The 24,593-nt window shown below is 51.4% G+C and overlaps 1 protein-coding gene across 2 annotated transcripts; it reads right to left on the bottom strand.

The window, feature by feature from the left end:
• Positions 1–1,044: 1,044 nt before the first annotated feature.
• DBN1 (drebrin 1) lies at positions 1,045–24,239 on the bottom strand. Of its 2 annotated transcripts, XM_056811691.1 has the most exons (15): positions 23,567–24,239; positions 14,996–15,051; positions 14,465–14,577; positions 11,175–11,249; positions 10,923–11,069; positions 10,762–10,839; positions 10,288–10,439; positions 9,925–9,988; positions 8,925–8,984; positions 8,585–8,702; positions 6,617–6,757; positions 5,961–6,107; positions 3,458–4,092; positions 2,708–2,810; positions 1,045–2,112 (listed from the first exon to the last, which is right to left on the bottom strand). In XM_056811691.1, the coding sequence occupies exons 1-15, from the start codon at positions 23,650–23,652 to the stop codon at positions 2,042–2,044; spliced, it is 2,046 nt and encodes a 681-aa protein (XP_056667669.1). In that variant the 5' UTR covers positions 23,653–24,239; the 3' UTR covers positions 1,045–2,041. The 2 variants fall into 2 exon arrangements, with proteins under 2 accessions (XP_056667669.1, XP_056667670.1); XM_056811692.1 differs by lacking the exon at positions 6,617–6,757 and having other exon boundaries at positions 23,567–23,998.
• Positions 24,240–24,593: the final 354 nt, after the last annotated feature.

Here is a 24,593-nt window from a genome sequence, read left to right as displayed (position 1 = left end):
TTCCCAGATGCTTTCTTTAGTCTAAATTACTACAAGAAAATTGATCACCACCTGCCATGATGGATACAACAAACGTAAGGACTGGCAGGAATGGTTAAGTGCAGCCTTATTTTAGACCGGGGAAGGGTTTGTCCACAGTCACATAAACTAGTAACATGGTATAATAAATAGATTTAGAGTTCGAAGATAATTTAAATGGCCAGACTCTGCTACTTGTTACCTGTGACCTTGAACAAGTTATTCTTTGTGCCTCAGTTTCCTCCTATGTAAAATATTAGACTAGATGTTCTCTAGTTCTAAAACCCCCGATTCTATCCTCCATCCTAGATACAACTATTCAATCCTCTAGCTGGTGCTCAATAGGCATCAAGAGGCTTTAAGAGATGCTGCTGCTGCCAAGTCCTCCCTAGCACAATTCCTTCCAACCTCTACAGGAGAAAGTAGACCTGACTTAAGAATTGTCCACTCCACATCAGGGCTGCAAGATAGAAAGTCCAGTGTGTCCAGTCCTAGTGCGATATATTTAATTCAGACTTTGGGTCAGTGAACCTTTCCTTTTTCCCGTCACAGCTCAGGCAAAGGGTCCTACTTTGAGGTTAATATTTAAAACTATCATGGCAGAAAGAAGATAGGATGGTGTAGAAAGTGGTTTAACTTTCACTTCATCGCCTTACAACCTTTGTGACCTTGGGTAAGTCATTTGATTCAGAGAAGGTTCCTCTCCAGGAAGACTTTGGGGCTGAGGCCCCTTCCCAGTCTAGATCTGTGATCCTATAATCCCTTATGTTCTTCCTACTTCTAAATACAATGATCTTATGTTACAAGGGCTAAAGTAAGGGCTTTGGTTGCTCCCAGTGGTATAAATTACCTTCTCTCCAAGGCTCTCCCTTTGCCCATGGCTTTGTCCCTACCCAGCAAAAGTTGCCCCACCCCCTGCCTCCTCGACTAGTCATACCTACTGGGGGATGGAGTCCAGGGAAAGGGAGGATAGGGAAGACATATTGTGACTGCCCTCCCAGCCCCTAGGAAGTCCAGAGCCAGGGCCTGGATCTGGATTTCTTTATTAACAGACATGAGCACACGCCATTACAGAAGTTTGTGCTTTCCAAAAACAGTTACTAAACGTGAAAAAGGATACCAAGCGACAAGAGGAGGGCAGTTTAGGGGAAGGGGCTGGTTCCTGGGGGGATACCCCAACAGCCCTACTACCTAGGCCCCTCCCATGGCCCAAGTGGGGCCATATAGAGGCCTCCGGCCCGGGACCTGCCCAGCAGGAGGGCAACATTAGAGAAGGCTGAAGGGTCAGGGCCAGGGGAAGATGGCAGATGGTAGAGACCCACTCCCATTCACTCAGGAGCCATTACAGGGATAGGGGAACTCCGTACTGTCACCCCACCCTTTGTTGGCCTGAGAGGGCTCCACCTTGGCCTACCCCCACTGGGTTACTCCTGGGGGGAGGGGGTCCCATGGAACCAGAGCCCACAGAGCCATTTATTGCCATGTTTTTAAATTCGTGCAAATTATCCAAGCCCTGGACAGAGAATGCAGTGAGTGATATTTTCAAGAAACAAAACAAAACAAAACAAAAACTAGGAAAAGGATGTGTATAAGGAGAACCATTCTCCCTGGAGCCTGAAAGCGACCACAGAGAGGGCTGGCCCAGGCCTGGGGTCTGGGCCTCTGATACAGGCCAAGAGAGCTGAAGGAGGGTACAGAGATCTACCTCCTCAACCCCAAGGGGTATCGAGGGGGGGGTTCGGAACAGCATCTCACTACCAACAGAGAGGAAAACCAGTCAACTGTACACTTTTCCTATCAACTTTTTAAAAAAGGGAAAAAAGCTATAAAAGTCTGGCCCCCCCCACGGGCAGGACAGAGGGATGGGGAGGTGGCCCCGTTCCGGGACAGGGGCCGGGAGTCCAGAGTCACCACCAACCAGGTGGAAATGCTGCGGGCGCAGGCGCGACGGGCCAGCTGGCACAGAGCTCAGAGAGCGGGCGGCCTTCACATGGTGTCTGCCTGGAGAGACCCAGCCTAAGGGCTAGACACTGCCTCCAAAGGCCTCTTCTTCCTCAGGCACAGGGTCCGCATCCCAACAGGTAATGTCAATCTCTGGGGGAAGAATATAAAAACAGTCAGGAATCAAGCAAAAGAGCCGGGCCCTCATCTCTCCACCCTGGCTATGAACTTCATAAGATCAGAGATTGAGTCCAAATCCCTCACTTTACAGAGGAAGAAATCGAGATCTATAAAAAGAACATACTGCACTTGAGCAAGACCACCCAGGCAGTACATGGCAGAGTAGAGATTTGAATTCCTGTCCTCTGGGTTCAAATCCAGCTGTCTTGCTAATGTTCATTTTGTGTGATATTCTAAACAATGGCACTCCCCTCTTCCCCACCCCCAACCCCATAAACACAGGCACCCATCCAAAGAATCTTCTCTGCTGAAGATCCAGCTCAGACCTTGCAGAGATCACCCACAAACTGATCCTGACCTATGACATCCTTCTTTTTAAACTGGGTCACGCCCAGAATCTGAGCCTCAGTTTCTTCATATTTCAAAATTGGGGAAGGGGACCCACAACAATAAATCCTATGATGTCTATACAGGTAACCACCTTGCTCCTGTTCGAAGGCCTCACATCACAGAGCCCATGTTACCAGATTCATAATTAGGAATCCCTGCATCCCACCCAAGCCCTTACCTGGGGGTTTGTTGTAAAATACAGGAGGTGGGGCTTTAGCAGATAGATCTTCTGACTGGGCAAACTCCTCCTCCTGTGATTGGCTGAAATATCCCTCACTGGCCTGCAGGGAGAAAATGCAAGGTCATCAGACTCAAGGGGTCACCAGTTTCACCTTTTCCCAAGCTATGTGGGTAAACTGGGACAGGGGAGGTGTGAAGGGAAGGACACCTTAGGCTCTGAACCCAGGAAATCTCTGATGCCATCATAGGATGCCAGGGAAATGCAGTTGCCTTGCTTGGGTCCTGGGCAGGACAAAGACAGAGCAACTCTATGGGAGTCCTGCCCACTCCCTAGCCCCCCACTGCCCCTCTTGGTTACAGGGTTTGGTCTCCTAATTAACCCTGACTGAGCTACAGCCTTCAGGAAAGGGAAGAGATGAAGGGAATGGGATGAAGATGTGCTGATATAGATGGGGGGAGGGGGATCAGAGGCACTGATATATGGAGGGAGGGGGGGGAGGAAAAGCTCAAAGACCAGACAAGAGTTCTGGAACAGGGAAGAGACAATGAAGGGACCAGTAGGGCCCTAGGAGGGGCACATCATGACCAATATGGGAGGGATTATGATAGGTTAAGTAGGGAAAGGACATTAAGAGGAGGAATTGACAGAACCTAGAACCTATCCCAACACTAAAACCTTGATTGTATGCTCCCCTCCTTCCTTCCTCCCCAAGATCATGTTCCAGAAGGCCTCTCTCAGATGCCCCACCTGTGTCCCCTCCTTCTGGGTAGTTTCTCCATTGGTTAGCAAGTGGGCTTCCTGCTCTGGCTCCAGCTCCTCCAAGTCCATGGGCAGGGTCTGGGCCACCAGGCCATCTTGTTCAGAGCCAGGGTGGGACCCCTCCATCCCCCCCATATCAGAGGCTTCACGGTCACCATCCTCAGGGTCACAGAAGGTGGCTGGAGGCTCAGGCAACTCATCGAAGTTCAGGAGGTTGGCACTGTTGTCAGCAGGCAATATGGAGGGCTCTGGAGCCCCCTCCCCCAGTAGGGAAGGCTCTGGAGGGGATACCAAATCAGACTCTTCTAGTATAGCCCCAGATCCCTCCTGGGGTGGAGTTGGAGCCCTCATATTGGCCTGAAGCTCCCACTCTGTGGATTCGGGTTCAGGAGGGGCAACCCCATCACTCTGCCACAAGTTGATGAGGCTCCCTTGAGCTGGCGGTTCAGGGGGGCCAGTAGGCTCAGCCAACTCTAGCTCCTCCAAGCTCTCAGCAGAAGCTGCTGGGGCTGCTGTAACTGCAGCCACCACCTCCTCTTTGGTCTCCAGAAACACCAAGTCCTCTAGGGGCCCAGTTGTCTCTCCTGGAGGCTCATTCTCCAACAAGGCCTCCATGATGGGCTCTACAAGGATAAAGGGTTAAGAAAGGACATGGGTAAGGATTATTCAGTGGAGTGGGCCTTGGACTCAATAGTGCTCACCACACCACAAGCTCATCACAGGAGTCCCTGAGAGTCAAATGTCATGATTAACAATAACTAAGGTTAAACAAATCCTCAGGGCTAAAGGAGATGAAGCAATATTAGAAGGCCATTGGACTCAGAGTTAAAAGGTCTTGGTTTGGATCCTGATTCTGCTGCTGACATCCTATGTCAGTGATTGCGAACCTATGGCACAGGTGCCAAAGATGGCACACAGTGCTCTCTGTAGGCACTCAGCCATCCTCACCCCCTCCCCAGTTTGTTATTAGAAAGGCAGAGGGATTAGGGCAGAGCTGCTCCTCTCCCCCTCTCCACCAAGCTTGATGACATTTTTTTTTCATATCATCCAACCAGCAGCCCAATGGGAGCACTTTCTCCCTCCCCTGTGCAAGGGTAAGGGTGGAGTGGGGTGTACCTGGCACTTGGTGGGAAGGGGAGTGGATATGGAACTTGGTCTGGGGAGTGGGGTGGGTGCTTGGCACTGTCTCAAAGTTTCTACATCACTGTCCTATGTGATCTCTCAAGCAAGTCTCCGGGCTGCTTGGTTTTTACCTTTCTTTTTATATCCCCAGAGTTTAGCCTAGTGCCTGGCACAGAGGAAGCATCTATATTCAAACTTACTGGCTTGTCTTGACTTGAAGGGATCCTTCCCAAGAGATCAGATAATCCTAAACAGGAGATTGGCTGGGGAGGGGACATGATCTTGCCTTAGGTACACTGGTTTTCCTGAGGAACCAGCAGAGACTAAGGCTTTCACACAGCCTAGCTTGAGAGTCAGAGAACTAGAATTCAAATCCTGCCTCTGATAGTTCTTGTGTGTACTTGGACAATTTACTTACTCTCCCTGTCCTTGCCTCTCAATTTTCTCATGAATAAAGAAGAGGGATAGACTAGGTGACTTCTGAGATATCTTTAATTCTAGATCTATGATACTCAAGGACCTCTGGTAGGAAGGGGATCATGGTGCCCACCTTCTACACCCTGGTAATGGAAGAAAAACAATTTTTCACAGACTAGAGAACAACACCAAAATCATTTCTAGAGGGAGAGAATTCCTCAAAGATAAGAGGCTTCAAGTGGATTATAGTGGGAAGGACAATGGTCTAGGCTTTGAGATCCCTTGGTCCTAGGTCTGTCTCTATCTAATATTACATCTGACCTAGTACAGACTGGATGTCTGACCCTCTCCCTGTGCAAAATGAGGGAACTGCACACTACATATGACTGCTTAGGTCCCTTCCAATTATTCCAGAGCTGACATCCTAAGGTTCCTCTATGGCAGGGCTGTTTATCCTTTTTTTTTTAATGTCAGTGAAGCCCATGGACCACTTCTCAGAATGATGTTTTCAAATGCATAAAATAAAATGTATAGGATTGCAGAAGAAACCAATTAGAGTAAAAATAAAGATGTAATTTGTTTTTCTCATCTGAGTGCATAGACTGCCTCCCTGAAATCTATCCAGGTATCCACTGTAAAACTCAGAGCTAGGGAGCTTTGTTGGTTTGTGCTGAGAAGAGAAAGGATTCCCTAGAATTTGTTAGGCGATGCTCAGCCCCAAGCTACAGGGCAAACCAGCTTTGCTGCTTCGGGCTTAACCATCGCAGGCATCAGTCACCTTCTCCCTCTAAGCTCCTGGACCAAGCATTCAGGACTTGGGCACAGTCAGTCTTGGATAGACACCTTGGAGGTCTGGAGCGTGTCTGTTTGTGTGTATGTCTGGCAAGGAAGAGGAGGCATGATGCCACCAAACACCCCCTACTCAACCGAAAACCACCCTGAGCCCCTTCACCTCGGGAGAGGGGCTGTGGCTGTGAGGATGTCACCTCATCCAGGGCCCGATCAATCTGGTCCGCCACAGGTGTGGAGGCGGAGCTGGAATCGGAGGGGCTCCGGGCAGCTGCCGTTGCAGCCCTCCTGTGGCTGTCCATCTGGCTGCCTATGAAGAAAAACAACAGAAGCTTGTCAAGGAGGGGTCCCCATGGAGCCAGGGGCTGGGGCTAGGGTTGGGCTGAGCGATTCTCCTGGGTGGTCGACTCCATCTCATCTCTCACTGGGCAGCAGGTGGGGGGGCCTTCTCGCCTCCTGCCCCAGCTGGGGCTTCCTGACTCCTCCCTGGAGATGGGAAGAAGCTGGGCTGGGGCAGGGAAGTCTGTCACCTCTTCTCCAGTACCAAGGTGGCCAGCAGATCCCTGGTGCTGCCAAACCTTTATTTTGAGCACCTAACAAGCAGTGCCCATTGCTGTGTGAGCCCTGTGGGGCCAGTGGAGCCTATCCCTGCCCCGAGGGAGGGACAGGCAGTGGTGTCATCTCTGGGGATAAGCCGTCAGTCACTGATGTGGCCCCTAGGGGGGATCGAGCGCAGGGCGGGGGGCTAGGTAGGAGAGGGGGCACTGGGATGAGGGGCCCTCCTCACCCCCCCACCATGGTGTGGGAGCTGCTACCTACATGGGAAGGAGGAAGAAAGATTTGGGGTGCGGTGACAGGTGATATAGGGGAAGGGAGTCCGAGGAGGGGAAGAGGAAGAGGAGGAAGAGGAAGACGGCCCACTGTCCGGTCCCTTTATGAAAGGACAGTATGGACGACCTGCTAAAAGACAAAGACAAGACGAGACAGAGAGAGAGCAAAAGAGAAGAGTCAGTCCTCCCCTGAAGAGGCCCCTTCCCCCAAGCCTTCCAGGAACCATCCTATGGATTCCATGTTTGGCCCTGGAGGGTGGGGGAGACTTGGGCCCAACACACCCTTGCCTTGGGCAGAGAGCCCAGGGCATACTGACACTACCAGGCAAGCTTAGGTAGGATGCCCAGAGCTACAGAGCAATTCCAACCCCCTGTCCCTGACATCACGAGTCATAGGATCTTGGATCCAGAGCTGGATGGGACCTTAGAGGCTACTGAGTCCAACTCCCTCATTTTACAGATGAGGAAACTGAGGCACAGAGCAGTTGGGTGACGCTCAGAGTCACAAGGTTGGAGTGAGCAGGGTGACTGGCATGCAGCATACGTTAAGCGGGTGGAAGAAGTATCAGGCTGGGGACTTGCAGACCTGTACAACCTCCTACCCCCAAAGTCATAGGATTCCTCAGCCAGCAAAGAGTCAATCAAGCATGATCAGGGAACCCCAGCCCAACTGATGCCCATGAAGTCAGACCCCTGAGTAGAGCTTCTGGAGGTGAGAACTCCAGACAGAAGAAAAGAGGTTTGCTGTTTAATAAGGACATTTATTCTCCCACTTCCCCACCCCCAAACACATGCCTTTATGCCCAATGCTAGGCATACAGTAGGCAATATGGAAGCTGCCTGAATGGGCCTGACCTTTATCCACCCCCTGGCCCCTGGCATCAGAAGGGTGGGGAAAGCAGGGTGAACTGCAGCATGGGTGGGAAGCAGAGCTCCCTTAGTGCCAGGGCACATGCCCTGGCAGTGGTCCCACTGCTTCAAGGATTAGGGAATGGCCCTGACAATGTGGCACAGCCTCGAAGCTCAAGGTGCAGGTCTCTGGGCTAGTCTAGCCAGACCCCCAGCAAGCCTAAGCCCACCTTGCAAGGGAAGCAGAAAGCCAGCAGTCCCACAGGGCAGCACCTCTGGAGAGACAGCCACAGCACACCACGGCCAGCTCATTCCCAAGCCCTGCCAGGCAGGCAACATTGAGGGTGGTGCCAGGGGGCAGCCGGGAGTCAAGGTAGGCACAAAGCCCAAGGCTGCCCACTTCAGACAATCAGACCACTAAAAGGTATAATGTAATGCCACCAGCTAGGGCATTAGGCAGTGGGGAGGGCCAAGGCCTTCCCCCTTCCCCCTTCCCACTCTCCTAGTCCCAGCTGCCCTGAAGAGGTCAGAGCCTTGGCACTGACCAAAGGAGGCAGAGCTGATCTGGGCTGATCCCAGAGCACCTCCATGATGAGTCTCTGGGCAATGCTAACAGCTGGGCCAAGTTCTGAGGGTCTGAGCCCTAAGCAAGACCTGAAACAAGTGTTCTGTCTACCTCCCTCCTCCCACAAGCATCCCACTTTGTATGTTCTCTCAGCTTAGGGATGGGCCTGGCTGGGGTTGGAGCAGCCCTGAACACCCATTCTTGGCTATTGTCTGAGGAAGAATTTTCCTAGTCTCTTACCAGGAGTCTGTTCCCTTTGAGTGCCCTAAAAGGGAGAGCACCTGCCTGACTCCTGTTTTGTTCCAGGTTAGGGGCTCCCAGTGGGCTGTATGTGTGGCCCTCCTTCCCCCAGTGACTGGTGCCTTCTCCCCATGGAGGCAGGCCTCCAGGGCCAGGATGCCCAGACTAAAGAACATCCCCACAGGACTCCCCCTACCCAGTTAGCTCTCCAGGGGCCAAGGTGAAAGAAGCTTCTCCCAATAGCCCGAGGACCTAAGCAGGGCCCTTGGCCAGAAGGCCAGAAGGCCAAGAGTGTGAGGATACCTGGCCTGTGGTTGAAGGGGGTGGGCATTTCACAGCTGCTAGCTGAAGCCACTCGCTCTTGCTGCTTGAAGAATTCCCGGGGGTTGTCAGGTCGCTGTGCAATGATGGCAGCTGCCTCCTGGAGACCCAAGGGAAACCCAGTCAGAACCCGCACCCCATCCCCAAGACCAAGGGATCCAGTGTCTTTGGCCCCACTCCCAACCAGTGGACTCCACTTTCCAGGGACAAGGAATGCCATAGATTTAGAACTCCAGTTAACCTTGGGAGACCTCCCTTGAGCCTCCCACCCCACCTCAGACCTCAGGACCTCAAGTCACAGCTCAGAGCAAGGATCCCTCACCTCCACTTCTGATTCTGACTTCTTCATCTGCGCCTCTTCCTCCTCCTCACGCTGGTCACCCTGGTAACCAAAATATAAGGTTCTGGGGCCTTTAATCTTCCCTGAATCCCACCCCCAAACAGCTCTCAACAGGGTTGGTTCAGCCTTTTCTTGTGCCCTCAAATCAGCTCTTCCACAACTTCTCCCTTTACATCAGAGGCCCTACTGTCCTTCCAGCCCCCAAAGGCTCAATGTTTCCAAGTTATCTCTTGTGCCTCCTCCCTTTCTGTGCCAGCCACATGTTGTCCCTCTTCTTCCAAAGCATCCCATCCTCTCCAAGTTGTCAGCAACCTTATCATTTCACACTTGGTCTAATACCACAAGCTCTAGGACTCCAGTGTGTGCAGATAGAGGGCAGGTAGGGGAAGGTGAACAATTTTCTCCAAGCACCAGATCGATACCCTCCATTCAAGAGCCAGATAATCATTCATTTTCATTTTCATTCTCTCTTTCTCTTCAACCTTCTCCTTTTCTGTCTCTCTCCCTTTCTCCCTTCTCTTTCCTTCTCTCCCCCCTTTCTCTACCCACCATGCAAATCAATTTTTTCCCATGTGAGTCTTATTTCTACAAATGAAAAGCTGAGCTGTCTAGAGAAAAAACTAGTGGCCTTGGAAGCAGAGAACCTAAGCTTAAGTCCTGGCTCTGCCTTAGTAGTTCATTCCCAAGTCACTCCCACTCTGTGTGCCTCAGTTTCCTCATCCACAACAAAATGCATACCCCCAGCTCTCTGGGATGCAGGAAGAAATGCCTTTGTACAATTTAAAGTTAATGGAGAAAGGAAAGCTGCTATCATACTTTCCTGCTCCTACAGGGCCAGGCAAAGAACCGAGCCCAATCATAATGCTGACTTGACCCTGCCAGGGAGGACTGGCTCTGTTGCTGCTCTGCTTCCTGCTGGGCCCTGACAACACCCAGAGCCCACTCTGCTTCCTGGGGAGCCCACTCCACCTCCAGAACTTACAAAGATCGACTGTTCCTTCAATCTCTGTTTGGCTTCCTCAGCTTCCAAAGTCTGCTGTTTTCTCCTAAAAGCACAGCATGGCAAATGACTGAGGGAGGGATAGGAGCGGGGACAGGGGCAGGAATGGAACATGGAGACCTTATGTATGACTAGGAAAAGGATTGTTTTTTATCCAACCCAGGCCTGGGCCTTTCCCCAGAGACACCCTAGGTTTGTTGGAAGATCAGGGCATGGGCACAGAGATGGACACAGCCTTAGGACCCACAGTGGGAAGTTCAGGGAGAGAAGAAGGGATGCAAAGAGATAGAGGAAATAGGGGGTTGAGGGTGGACAACTGAAGAATGAAAAGGAGAGGAACGGCACCTGTGCTCCTCAATCTGCTGTTCCCTCTCCCGGTATCGCTTTTCCCTCTCCTCCTGCTCCAGGCGTTCCTGTTCCATCCGCTCCTGCTCAAACTTCAGCCTTTCGTCCAGGGCCTTCTTCCTCTCCTCCTCCTTCCTCAACTCCTCTTCTCTCTGTGGCCCCAACCAGAGCACACATCCTTTAACTGTCACCCCCAGAGAGGGTTCTCCCCCTAAAATCACCCTCCCTCAAATATGGGAGAGCTGCTGTACACACCCACCCCCAATTGTTCCAGCACAGTCTCCTGGGAGAGTAGGGGCTCCTGGACAATAGGAGACAGGAAACCCCAGATTCTAGTAAAGAAAGAGGCCTATGTGAGAAAGGAATGGGGGCTCGTGGTCCTGGCAGGAAAGACATTAGGAATGGGGAAGAGGGGACCAGGAAGGAGCTGGGTCAGTCATTGGCCATTGCTCAGGAACTCTCAGGACCCATTACCTTGGCCTGCTCCCAGAACTGCTCCCGATTAAGCCGTTTCATTTCCACAGCAGCATCTGTCTTCTGGTATGTGGTACCCTGAGGAAGGAGGGGAGGAAGAGGCAGGTAAGGAGCTAGACAGAGTGGGCAGAGCCTAAGCTGGGCTGGAGATGGCAGCTCACCACTGGTTCAGCATTCTCATCCTCCCGCAGTCGAAGTCGGTGTAGCACTGGGCTGGAGAGGCGAGCCAGGCCATTAGAAAGCCTCTGTCCAATAGCACCAGCATCTATGTCCTCCACACTGCTGGCATTGACGATCACATCCACACCCTGTAAAGAACCCAGATTCCCTTCAGAGGGGTCTTGGCCCAGGGGTGATGCAGAGGCAGGTACTCTACTGCCCTCCCTCCCTGCCTCTCACTCCCAAGTCCACACCTGAAAGAATTCAGCCACCTTGGCCACATGGCTGGCACAGGCACACTTGCGGGCATCTGGCACATCCTCACCAACCTAATAGAGAAAAACAGGGGATGATTCAGTAGCAAACCTCTAAACCCTCACAATAAGTGGGCTTCTAGCGGGGCTCACACCTACCTTTCCAGCCACTCAACTGGAAAAAGCAACAAAGCTCAAGACTCAGGCTAGGGTCAAAGCCCTCATTTCTACCCCCCACTCTCCATTCCCCAGACATCCCAGAAACACCAAACCTCTAAGCTGAAAAGGGCCATCTAATTAAGAGTCAATAAGCATTAATTAAGTGCCTACTGTGTGCCAGGCCCCATGCTAAATGGTGGGCATTCAAAAAAGGCAAAAGATAGTCCCTTATCAAGGGGCCTACAGTTAAATTAGGGAGAAAATGAGCAAAGGAGAATGTACAAAGAAGCTATGTTAAGAAAAACAGGAAACAAATGAGAGAAAAGGCACTTCCTGTCTCCCTGACTTGAGAATCCCCTCATACAAGGTACCCAATAAATAAGTGGTCACTCAGTCTTCTCTTAAAGACTAACACTAAGCATTCACACTACTTTGGGTCACTAATTGCTGGAAAGGGACAGCTAAGTGGTGCCACAGTGCTCAGAGCATCTGTCCTAGAGTTAAGAAAACAACTCTCCCTGAGTTCAAATCCAATCTCAGACACTTCCTAGCTGTATGATCCTGGGAGTGTCACTTCACCCCCATTACCTAGTGCTTACCACTCTTCTGCCTTGGAATGGATACTAAATATCCATTCCAAGATAGAAAATGAGGGTTTAATCAATTTTACTTGTACAAATTGGGACTGTATTGCATTTTGGGGATCCCACGTTAGGAAAAAACTGATTGCCTGGAGAGCAACCAGAAGAGAGTGATCTATACAGTGTGGAGATTGCAAATCATGCCATAATCTAGAGGCATTTAACTTGGAAACAGCTGGCTTCAAGTATTTGGGGGTGGGGGAAGACTCCCTTTCTCCTAAGGAGCAGCTTAGTACATAGTGGGTTTGAAGTTAGAGAGCCCAGGTTCCAAGAACCCAGGACCTCCTGTCTCTAGGCCTGGCCCTCTATCCGTTGAGCCACCTAACTGCTTCCCCACTTTTGTATCTATTAGTTTACTTGTCTCCTCCGTTAGGCTGTAAGCTCTTTTTTTTTTTTGTATTCTCAGAGCTTAGCCCAGTGCCTGGCACATAGAAGGCCTTTAGTAAATGCTTACTGGTGTTCAGTGGATACAGTACTGGGCTTGGTGTCAGGAGGAGTCATCTTAAAATATGACCTCTAACACAAGTTAACTGTGTGACCCTGGGTAAGTCACTTAACCACAAACACTGTTTTGCCTCATTTCTTCATCTACAAATTGATCTTCACAAAGAAGTGGCAAACCAATTCAGGATCTTTTGCCAAGAAAACCTCAAACAGGATCACTACTCAACAACAATAAAACTGACCAAGTGACTGATACTGAGGAGCCCTTTCCCTCCTCCCTCCCTTCAAATTGCCTCCAGCTCATGCAAGCCCAGAGTTTGAGATGTTAGGCTACCAATGATGGGCACTTTGGACTGCACGTGACAGTCCTTCCAAGTCTGAGATTCTGTGTCTTTTCCTTTATCTTTATTAAATTTCATCTATTCAGTTCAGCCTGGCTAATTGAGCTCTTTTTGGATCTGGATTCTTATTACCCAGTGTGTTCGCTATGTTTTTAGAACCTTCTGGACATCTAACTACCCAGTTACCCAGCCTGGCTTTGTGCCATCAATGAATTTGATAAGCATTCTAGTTATGCCTTTCAACTCAGATCAGTTTGCTGAGCTTATGGGTTGGTAAATCTTTGTTTGGGATTTTGTCTCATTGTCTGGGAAAGAAATTACCTCAGACTTCAGATTGGTGACGACCCTTCCTGCTAGAACTAGAGAAAGAGCTTTTCCTGCATACATGGTCCTTTCTGTGCTCTTTCTTCCCTTTTTTCCCGTCTTTTTGGGGGGTCAGAGCAACTGAGCTAAAAGTGGCTCTGAGCCCCAGGAATAGGTAGACTTTGGGATTCCTATCAAGTTACTGATCTCATGATTTCTATGATGAGCTAAGTATTTCATGTGGTCTCTCCCATCTCCCAAAGCTGCTAATTGCTGTATGTTTTAAATCTAAGAGGGGAGCTGAGTAGAGGGTACCTGGATCCCCAAGTTCGGCAACCTCCCCTTTAGGAGTAGTTTCTGGCCAATTCAAGCCTTAGGGTTATCTCCCAGCAATCTCAACCTTTGAGTATTTAGGGTGATGGATAGAGTGTTTGGCCTTCTGGATAGAGGAGTATTCCTGAGAAGCACCAGCCTCTCAGAGAGATGCCAGACTTGCTTTCTTTTGAAAGTAGAAAATTGATGGGTGCCACCAGTCTCTTAGGGAAAATGAGATTATATATGTCAAGCAAGGAAGTGATGCCATGACATGAAAGAGCAAAAGACCTAAACTTTGACTTCTTATCAGTGCAGGTCCAATGGGAAAGGAGCTTAGGAGTGCCAAGTTCATGTTTACAGGGGAATGTAAACCACTAAGAGTCAGAAGACTCAGAACCCTGGGGTGGAATGAGACTCATCAAAGAAGAAAGAAAGGTGCATTCATTGATTGACATGGAGCAAATATGAGTCCTCTCTCTCAATTTTTTACATTTTCCAAGGCATGCTATAAAGGCTGTTTTGTATCCAAGGTGTATCACTGTCTTGAGTGCTTGTGTAAGAACTGGGGTGTCTTTTACACATAAATGTGAAGAATTAGACATGAGCTATATTTGATCTATTTCCTAAAATTGCACAGAATAAACTCTGGGGGTGTGTGGAAAGGGTAATTTGAACTAAAGGATTATGATGCGGGGGACTGTCCTCAAGGCTGACTGTGGTCAGGTTAAATCCAGAGCTTGGGGTGCTTGAGTTATTCAGGATTATATATAAATTGATAAAAAAAAAAAAACAGAATTAGTTCTTCATCTTCCCAGCTACCCTAGAGAATTTTCCTGATCTGATCTCAGCCCTTCCCTGCCCCAGGAGAATGAGAATGCACATTCAACTAGATCATCTATAAAGTCCTTTCCAGCTCTAAATCCTAAAATTCTATGACCTAGTCCACCCAACCCTCCCATTTCCAGATGATGAAAAAGGCCCAGATTGGAACATGACTTGATGAAGACACAGAATTCAGAACCAGGCCCTTGACTCTAAAGCCAGTAGTGTCTTCCCACTTATCCCATCCTCTTGGCCCATCACATACCCAGTTGATGAGGACATATTTGGGGAGTGCAGCCTGTGAGTCCTTGACACTGCAAAAGCCGTACATCACCTTCTGGTTCTCAAAATGACCCGAGAGCTCTTGTAGGCCGCCCCCTGAGGCAAGCAGAGGGCAATAGGTGTGGTGGGTCAGGATGACCATTTTCAAAGGAGTGGGTCCCCCAAATCCAAACCCTTCTCTGAAAGAGGAGTTCTGGGTACTGAGAAAAACAGCCCATAAAAAATGCACCCTCTTCAAGCTCCCTGGATTCCTGGGTCCCATCTGACCAGCTGTCCTCCTAGATTCTATCATCTAATTACTTTGGTTCCTACCCCCTCCCCACCCCCACTCTCAACTCTCTTCAACCCCTCTGCTTGATTTAGCAGGCCCCAGTTTATGATTACTACCTCCCTGGAGGAAAACCAAGAAAAAGAACCCAGAATTAGGGGGAAGAAGAACAAAACTGCCAAGAGAAAGCTGAAGGGGGGAGGGGGGGTGGAGAAGACTGGAATGAGGAATGGTGAGAATTCTTACCTCCTGACGCCGCTAACTTGAGGTCATCTGAATCGTCCTCATACGTGTAAAGAGCCCTGAGGAAGGTGGGGGGGAGGGGGGAGGAAAGGCTCAATGACTCTGCAGGCTAAGTGCCCCTCCCCTCCACGCCCACCCCTGTTCTCCAGGCCTAGGCGAAAATGGAGAGGAGGAGGCAGAGCTCCTGGGAGGAGGGGGCTAATGGGAAAGAGCTGGCAAGCATGGAGCCTAGCCCAAGACAGTTGGGAACCTCCTTGGGGCGGGGTCTCAGCAGAGCTCCAGGGAGGACCGGAGTAGTCCAGGAGAATGAGCCAGCAGGATGTGCGGGGGGGAGGCAGAGAAAGGGGTTGGGGGGGGGGGGAAGCTCGCGGTGGGGCCAGTGCACTGGGCGTTGCCATGGTAATCCGCAGCCAGGGCCATTTCCTCCGAGAGAGGGAAGGAGCGGGGGAGGCAGGAAGCGCTGGACTCTCAATGCTCCCACTCCTCTCCTTTCCCAATCTGGGTCCGATGACCCTGGCCTCCCCAAGGAATCCCTTCTCCGGCCCCTCCTGGAGGGGGCAGCTTGCCGAGCTGGAGAGACAGCAAAGTCTGAGGAATGGGGGCCGGAAGTTTCGAACCCGGGGGCCAGGTCTTAACCGACCAGGCCAGGTTGGGTCATACAGTTGGGGTTTAAGGAGAGGTGCACTAGTCAAAGAGCCGCTGGGGTGTGTGATGGCGCTTCCATGGAGACGGTTCCTTGGATACCGTTTCTTGGATACGGTTCCCCTCGATCCCCATTGGCTGGTTGGCTCATAATGTACCTGGCCCGTGCTGTGGTACCCGCGCCCCGCGTACGTGCCCCACCCCCACCAAGGGGGGATGGTGGGTAGAGAGGTGGAAACGCATTTGCCAACTTCCCCCCTTTCCCCCACATGGCAACCCCCCAGCAATCGGGCTCCGGCCCAACTCCTCACCCCAGACTAAGCTGAAGCTCACACACAAAGGGCCTGGAAGAACAGGGTGGGCCCCTTACCCAGGATCCCCAAGCCCTGGTCCTTTTACCATGCCCCATAGGGATAGGAAGGGGCCTTCCTCTACCATCTCATAGCCCCCTTCTAGTAAGTACCAAGATCCCCTTTCCATATCAGCCTTTCTCCCAGACTCTTCTGGGCCTGTTTCCTCCTAGACTCAACCTTTCTCCCAAGCTCATTCTGACCCCTCACCTGCATCCTTCCCCTAGTCCCAGTAGGAAATACAATTCCCATCCTGTCTTCTGCCCCATCTTGTCTCTGTCCCCATTCATTATCTCTCATGTGGACCCTTCTACCTACTGAGAATTCATTCCGTTGGACATATTCTGCCTACCCCCCAAAAGGAAACACTTCCCTCTCTGGACTGGGCCTTGGGGGGGAGGGGGGCATAGAATTTGGACCAATATCCCACAATCTCTTGCCTATCTACCCACCCTCTACTCTGGGGCAAAAGGGAACATCTCCTAGTCCAGTGGTCTATGTCTTCCAGCTGAAGAATCCCTCTTTTCCCTATCTCCTCCCCTATAAACTTTCTCAGCAAATTTGATCCCCCTACCCCAAACTTAAAGATTCTTGGCATCTCTTTAACCAACAAGCTTCTAGTCCCACCTTCTCTGATACAAGCTTATGAGGCTTGTTCCCATGTCTCCAACCCTTCCATATCCTGTATTGGACAGTCTAGAGATTTGGGTGTGAGTCCTGAGTCTGCCATTCACTCTGTGGATGAGTTTGGACAAGTCCTTCCCCCCCCCCCCCCAGCCCCCTGCAACTCAGTTTTCTTCTGCCTGAGATCTAGGAATTGACTTCCAAGATTAACATTCTGTGATTTCTTTTTGGAGATGAAGAAGCTGAGGCAGGAGAGATTCTAAAGTCCCCTCCCTGGGCTCCAATGAAAAAGCAGGCCTCTGGGATTCCTGCTGTCCAGCATCTACTCCCACCCCCACCCCCACCCCTGGCTTTTACTCAGACTGATAATGAGTCACCACATTTTCCTCTTCAGGCCAGTTCCTCTAGCCTCAGGGCTTAGCTTGACCCCTCCAAGAGAACCAGATGCTCTGGAAGCTTCCTAGTGCACCTAGCCTCAATGCTCTCTCAGTCCTAGGGGCTAGCCATAAGCAAATGAGAGACCCAGGACATAGTATAGTTGCTAGGAGACAAAACACAATCATTTCTCCATACTTGGAAGATGTCTAAGGAAGCTTAAGATGCTATCACACCAATTCACCAGCCCTTCCACCTTGCCTCTATTTTCCCACTGAGAGAGGTTGGTTACTTCTCAGGTAAAATGAGAATAATCCTTGCATCACCTACCTCACAGGGAAAACACTATAAGGCACTATGGAGATGTGAGTTAATGCTACTAATTTCTCTGAATTTCATTTTCCTCATCTGCAAGACGGAAATAATACTACCTGCCTGAGCTACTTCTTGGGGTAGATATTGGACTAGCTCTTAATAAACTTTAATGTGTGGTTCTTAGTACCATTTGTACTACCACAATAGGAAGAGGCCTTGAGATTCTGATCCTGGCTCAGATCCTGTGTGACCTTGGCCAAGTCATTTACCCTAGATGGGGAGAGGGGACTTATCTGTAAAATAATTCAATTAGATCATCTCTAAGGTCCCTTCCAGCTCCAAATCTGTTCCTGGGGAAATTGGAATTGTTATTCCCTAGACAGCCTGGATCTGTGTGCCCCCAAGGCTGTGGAGAGGCCAGGGGTGAAAATAGTAAAGGAGAAAGTTCCTTTGGAGCTAGATGAGGAGCTTGAGGACCAGTCATTGACAAATCCAACCCCTTCCCTCCCTTCCTTCCTTTACAAAGCCCATTTCCTGTTACATCAGGATCCCAAGGGCTTCTTCCCTCCTGGGCAGGACTACCCAACCCCCAGACCCTCAGGAAAGGAATTGTGGTGGGGCCAAGGAGCTCCTGGCAGCCACCAGATCAGCTGCAGCTGTTGTCTCCTTTTCAAAGCCCACCTGTGGCCCAGGCCAGAGGAAGGGGCCCCAGACAGCTGCTGCTCCTTTCCAGGCCCAGCCTGACCCCTTTGAAATCCATCCTCTCCACCCACTTCTTAGAACCTCATTCTGCAAACAGAATCCTGAACTGACAAAAGTCCTCTATGCCCATTTCCACCCTCTTTACACAAGAGAAAATTGAGGCCCCCCAGGACCTGACTTGTCTAAGGACACACAGTGAGACAGCAGCAGGGACAGAATTCCCAGTGCTCTGCCAGAGGACAGAATGGAGTTAGTATTTAAATTCCAGATTCCTGAAATATTTTTAAAAAGGTCCTTCAAAAAAATCCTTGGTAGGGGTGAGGATGTCTAGGTGGCTCAGTGGATTGAGAGCCAGAGATGGGAGGTTCTGGGTTCAAATATGACCTCAGACTCTTCCTAGCTGTGTGACCCTAGGCAAGTCACTTAAACCTTTGCTAGCCCTTACAGCTCTTCTGCCTTGAAACCAATATACAATATTGATTCCAAGACAGAAGGTAAGGATTTTTTTTAACCTTCTGGGGTCCCTTAGAGCACTAGATTTGGAGTAATCTAAAGGATGGAGGATCTGAGTTCAACTCCTGACTCTGCTGATTACTACCTGTATGACTGGTCAAATAATTTCACCTCTCAGAGCCTGTTTCCTCATTTGTAAGATGAGGGAATTGAGCTAGAAGACTTCTAAATTTCCTTTGAACTTGAAGTCTGTGATCCTGTGATCTCCATGGAGGGACTTTTAGGGTAGCAGTGACACCTAACGTGGTAGGCAGCAGCATTGAACCCTGACCTAGCTGAGTCATCTGGGAACCTCATGTGCCCTTTCATTCTACTTTGTTCCTCAGCTCCCATTCCAGGCTGCCCAGGGAGTGACAGAGTAGAAAGCAGGGCATCTCCAAATCTCTGGCCTGCTCTAGGGTCAGCCCTGCTGGTCTAAGAGAGAGCCAAGTCCTCAAAACCAGTTCCTGCACTGCCCTGGCCTCTTTGGGGTAACCCAGGCCATATTGGTCTCCCCAAGACAAAAAGTTTTCTGCCAGGAATAGGTCCCCTGAGCCAGGATTGGGGTTCAGTGCTACGTTCCCTCAAATCAGCTCTGAGGAAGGTGAGATACCTAGGTGCCACCAAGACCCTCACACCTTTACATTCTGGGTCCTTCAGATTTGGTTTTGTATACCCCTGGGGAAGACAGAGTTAAGGGTTCAGTTCCACTCCCTCTCTACCTCACCCTCTCCTCAAACAAGACTAAAGCTGGAGAAAGAGAAAGGCCACCAGAAACATGCCTATAAACTATCCACAGATCTGCTAGAAACTTGTCCATCCTTAAAACCCCTTCTAAGGCCTCTGGGTCCCCTCCCTTCCCAACTCACTGACTGCCAGAGAAACGATTACAGGTTTCATAGACTCCAGAAAGAACCTGGATTTTCTACCTGAGGAAACTGAGGTTAAGAAAGCAAAAATTACTTTCTCAAAGTCACCCGGAGTTGGACTTTGAACCCAGAGCTTCTGACTCCTATTACAAGCCTTTCTCCATCACATCTTGGTCAGTCTTGCCATAGGAGTGAATCTCCCCTAAACACCTCCTTCCCAATCCAGATGGGGTGTGACGCCCAGGCTGATGATGATTAACTTGATTTGGCTGCATAGACCGGGTTCTGTAGGCTGGCCATGGAGGCGGAAGGCCCAGCCCCTGGGAATCATGTCCCTCTAATGATCATGGGCCAGTGGATGTGGCCTAGAGTACCTACACCCCAAAATACTGAGATCAGAGGATGCTTTGTGGTGGTCTAAGTGCCCAGACTCTGGGTATGGGCCCCACTAAAGAGAGCCCAAGGGGGGGAAGCTAGTAGAAGTAGTGTGTTAGTTTGTGAAGGAAGACAGTGGCCAAAGTGGTACTCCTGGAGAAGGACAGCAGTCAATCAATAAACATTTATTACAAGTCTACTATGTGCTAGGAAGCGATTTCCCCCAAAGGATGTTTCAGTAGGAAGAGCCCGGGGATCAAGGAGAATGAAGGTGAACAGGCCAAATTCTGCAGTCCCAAGTCATGGCCAAGAAAGCCTCCCTGGTGAAGTCCCTCGTTTTTCTTCCAGTCATCTACTCATCCTATACTCAGGCATAGACAGGTAGTATGGAGGGAAACGAATGAGATTTAAAATTGCAATGGCTGGTTTCAAATCTCAATCTACCATTTACTATCTATGTAACTTTGGTTGGGCAAGTTATTTCTTCTCCCCCAGCCTCAGTTTCCATCTCTGTCAACAAAAAGATTCAACTAAGTGATCTCTAAGCTCCCTTCCAGCTCTGAATCCTGAGATGTGATCCATCTCCCACCAGTGTATCCTGCTTAAAAGACCCTAAATATAGTCATTCTGGGTAGACTCCAGTTGAGGCTCCAGCTTTGTCATCCTGACTTGGCCTGGCTCATCCCAACAGCCTCTGTTATTCTCAGCTTAACTGTGCTGAGAGTTGTTCCGGCTTCCTGCCCAGAAGAAGCTGGGGTAAGACAAGTGACCCACTCCCCACAGCTTGTCCAGCTTCTGCCCTCAGTATCATCAGTAGCCCCAGCCCCTGCACTCAGGTCAGGGCAAGGAGAAGCTGTCTCCTACCAACTGGTCCCTGGGCAGCTAATTTTAGTAACTCCAATTTCCCTCCGGCCCTGGCCTCAGGCCAGTGGTGCAATGCTGGTATGGCAGGAACCAGTATGTGCATGATCCCCCCTCCCTCCAAATCCCCCAGGTCTAAACTTCCCATCAACCTCATCCTACCCAGAGTCGGACCCCATCTCAAACCTTGAATACTCCCCCAGTCTCATGATCAGAAGGTAAAGCCTACGTCTTATCTTTCCAGACAAAGAATACTGGGTGGGGGTGGGCCATGGTAGGAGAAAGGGCCATTTAGAATATTGGGGGGGAGGGGGTCACACCATGGCCAGACTCAGAGAGAGGTATATATGTGGGACTGGGGATAGGACTAGCCTCTCCAGGGAGCTTCAAGGCACTAAATAAGGCCACTCCCACCCAGTGGCTGCCAGGTTTGTGTCCACCTACCCCCACAACCCAGAAAACTAAGAGAAAACATTTATCCTACGACTTGGGATCTCTCTTCAGTAGAAGGGTCCAGGGCAGGGACAGAACCTTCAACCAGACCACAGCAGGTGGCAGCAGCCTCTCCCTGGGGTTGTGCTGAGACCAACAGCTGGGGCTGGAACTCCAGCTGCTGGAGCCATTTTGAGGGGCCGGCCCAGCCCCTCAAGGCCTCTTGCCCCACCTCTCTCCAGAAATCCCCCTTACTTGTAGTCACCTCCCCCAGAACCAGTCAGCTATTTCACTGTCCCTCCCCTACACACAGGCAGACTTAACTCATTAGGGTCTCTTCCAGATTTGGAGCTACCTCATTGCCCCCACATACTCATCGCTAACCATGTAGATCCAGAGCTAGGCTGCCTACCCAGAAACAGGGCTAGTTCATGAGGGTCACCCTAGGTTCAGGGCCCCCTCCCTCTGTCTCAGAACTAACTGGCTTCTCTCTCACACACCCCACACCCCAGGCTCATGGTAAGCTTAATTATCCCCCTGGACTCAGGGCTCACCTGGTCCCCCTCTAGGGCTCAAAGTTAATTCACTCCTCCCAACTCGAAGAGTCAAAGCTAGTGCTTTAGCGTTAACCCTCCAGATTGGAGACTAGCTCATTGTCTCTCCCCAGACTCACTAGTAACTCACTGTGGTTCATCCCCCACATTTAGGGCTAATTTGATCCCAAAAGCCTCAAGACTAACTCGGAGATATTGAGGCCACCCCTGAAGACTCAGGTTCCCGGGCGTTACAGCTGTTCTGTCTCTCTCTCTAGCTCAGGACAAAGGGCACACATATGGGGCTGGGATTTAGATATTCTGGCATGCCCTGCTTAGTCCCAGAGAGGGACTGAGCTCACTGTGTAGAGCCTGGTGGGGAATTCTATCCCAAAGGGCCCACCCCTTTCCAAGTTCAGGAACTGCACTGACTAGAGGCTGGTTTGCCCCCTATTCAATTCAGCAAACATTTATTAAATGCCTACTGTGTACAAAACACATAGTAACATGGCTAGGCTACTGTCAGACTAACTTCCTGAACCTGGGTTTTTCTAGAATCCACCCCACAATTCTGGTTTTCTAGTCTCTTCACATTTCCCCCCTCCCCCTTCCCCTCCCCCTGGATGTCACCCTAATCACCCAGGTTCCAGGACCAGGAACTGGTCTCTTTTTAGAGAAAATAGGAAACTGAGCCATCCCACTACCCATATTCAGAGCAAGCTTATTTGGGTTCATTCCCCCAGATTCAGAGACCCAAGCCTTCTTTGCCCCTCCTCTTCCTCCATGGGTCCAGTTACACATAGCCTTCTAGGAGCCACAGAAATTGGGGAAGGAGTAAGGAGGGTCTGAGGAGAAAGAGGAAGAAATAAATAGGAGCAAGGGAGAATAAGGTAGAATAAAGCAGAGATGGTGGGGAGCGACTCATGTTCTCGACATTGAAATGGAATCCCCCCCCCCCCTAGGATGAGGGTGACTGGGTGCTATCAGTGAATATTCTTCAAAGATTTCCCCCCAGCTCTCAGATTCCTAGGGGAGAATTCCCGGGGCTAGGTCCATGCCTCGAATATTGCTGGGCAGGACTCCCACGACCCAATTCCCGCGAAGGAAAAGGACCGTGCGCGTGGAGAGGTGCCCCTTGGGGGGGCGGGGCTCTCTAAGAGGGTTCCCCCAGCACCTAATCTCCAGATCGCAGCCCCAGCCCTTCCCCTCCCCCTCCCCTTCTGACACATCCCCTCGCTCCCTCCTCCTCCCCACCGCGCCCTCCTTCTCCTCCTCCTCCCTCCCTCCCTCTTTCCCTCTTTCCCTCCTTCCTTTGTGCTGCCGGCTAGGGCCGGGCCGGGCCAGGGCCCTCATTCAGCCGGGCAGTAGTGTCTCAGAGCCCAGGCCTGAGGTACCCCCCCCACACTCCAACCTAGTCGACTGGACTGGAAGGTGCCCTTGGCTGGCCCAGGAGCGCGCACACACACCTGCCCAGTGCTAGTCGACGGGCGGGGACACAGGGAGCCATCAAGGGAGAGGGGTCCCCAGTAGCTCTCTAGAGCCCGCGGGGCCGCACATCTGGATCTAATCTCCAATCCCCAACCGAGCTCTCCTGGCCCTCCCCCACCTTAAGGCTCAATTCGGACCAATGAGCCCCCCTATTCACACACACCCCAACTCCAATCTCCTGGCCCCGCCCCACCGGGCCCGGCCCGACCCCACCCGGAGCATCCCTCGGGAGGAGCTCCCCCCATTCCGCTCCCCAGCCAGATCGCACAAAGGCGGCCCCCTCCCCCCTCTGGACCGGGCTTGTTTCTGCCCAATGCACCATTTTTCCGGGCCCTCAGGGGGATCCCCCGAAGCCCCCGCCCCGCCCAGTCTCCGAAGCCCACCCCAACCCCCCCACTCACTGGACAGGAACACAAAGAGGCAACCCCCTTCCCCGAGCCAGGGCGGGCAAAGGGACAAAGGGTCCAGGGCAGGGGGCCCAGAGGAGGGGGGGGGGCAGGCCCGGTCGCTGCTCACCAGTCGGCAGGGCAGTCCTCCTGGATCACCTCCTGGTACGCCGCCAGCAGCGCCAGGCGGTGGCCGCTGAAGCTGACACTGGCCATGGTGCAGCCAGGGGACCGGGGGCTGCAGAGGAGCCGGGGCCGTAGCCGAGAAAGCGGCGAGGTATCGGGCCGCTGCTTCTGCCGCTGCCTCGGAGAGAGACACTGCAGCGCAGCACAGCCCAGCACAGCCCAGCACAGCCCAGCCGGGGGAGGGGAGGGGAAGGGAGGGGAGGGGAGAGAAGGGGAGGGGAGGGAAGGAGGGAGAGAGGGGAGGGAGGGGAGGGAGAGAGAGAGAGCTGGGCAGGGAGGGGAGGGGGAGGGGGGAAGAAGAGGCAGGAGGGTGGGGGGCGTGATGCTCCGCCCGGCCCCAACTCCGCTAGGTCCTAGCGCCAGGCTCTACGCAAGCGGGACCCGGTGGAAGGGAAGAGGACTAGTCACGCCCCCTACCCCCCCCCCCCAACGACCTTCTTCCTGTCCAGACTCCTGACCCCAAGCCCCAGCACATCCCAACCCTCTTGTCTCGGTCAATGACCCCTTCCCAGTGACACTGCATGGTCAGGCATACAGTACAGGTAATTGGGAAACACTGCCGCATCACCGTTCTCCCCCATTCATCGGAGGCAGTTTCCTTCTCCCCACCCCCCTCAGAAACTCTTGCCAGAACTCCAGGCTTTTTTGGTTCTTATCTCCGTACCTGGACCCATTCCTGGCTTAAGGGGTCCCCTACCCTACCTAGTCCATTATTCTTGTATTTGTCCCCATCATCCCTCCCATGTCTTCATTCCATTCTTACTGCCATCCTCATCCATAAATCATTCTCATCTTATTCTCCACCTCAACCCTATCCAAATCTTAACCCCAATCCTTGCCTCCACCCATACAATCTTCAAGTCATCCTCAACCCATTCTCATTCCTAAACCTATTCTCAGCAACACCCCCAGCCTAATCTTGCCACCCTAATTTACTCTATTCACCCAAGCCCCCAAACCATTTTCAATTC

The sequence above is a fragment of the Monodelphis domestica genome, chromosome 1 (assembly GCF_027887165.1).
Source record: "Monodelphis domestica isolate mMonDom1 chromosome 1, mMonDom1.pri, whole genome shotgun sequence".
NCBI classification, from domain to species: domain Eukaryota; kingdom Metazoa; phylum Chordata; class Mammalia; order Didelphimorphia; family Didelphidae; genus Monodelphis; species Monodelphis domestica.
Note: the sequence above shows the minus strand (reverse complement) of the source record. Positions and strands in the feature narration are given on the sequence as shown.

What these genes read in the sequence shown, in the direction of transcription:
- DBN1 (XM_056811691.1), bottom strand. Translation starts at nt 23,652, where the DNA reads ATGGCCAGTGTCAGCTTCAGCGGCCACCGCCTGGCGCTGCTGGCGGCG. An exon ending in TCTTTCTTCCTCCTTCCCAT is followed by an intron (nt 6,108 to 6,616) that starts GTAGGTAGCAGC and finishes TTTTCTTCATAG; the next exon opens with GCAGCCAGATGGACAGCCAC. An exon ending in ATTTTACAACAAACCCCCAG is followed by an intron (nt 2,113 to 2,707) that starts GTAAGGGCTTGG and finishes TTCTTCCCCCAG; the next exon opens with AGATTGACATTACCTGTTGG.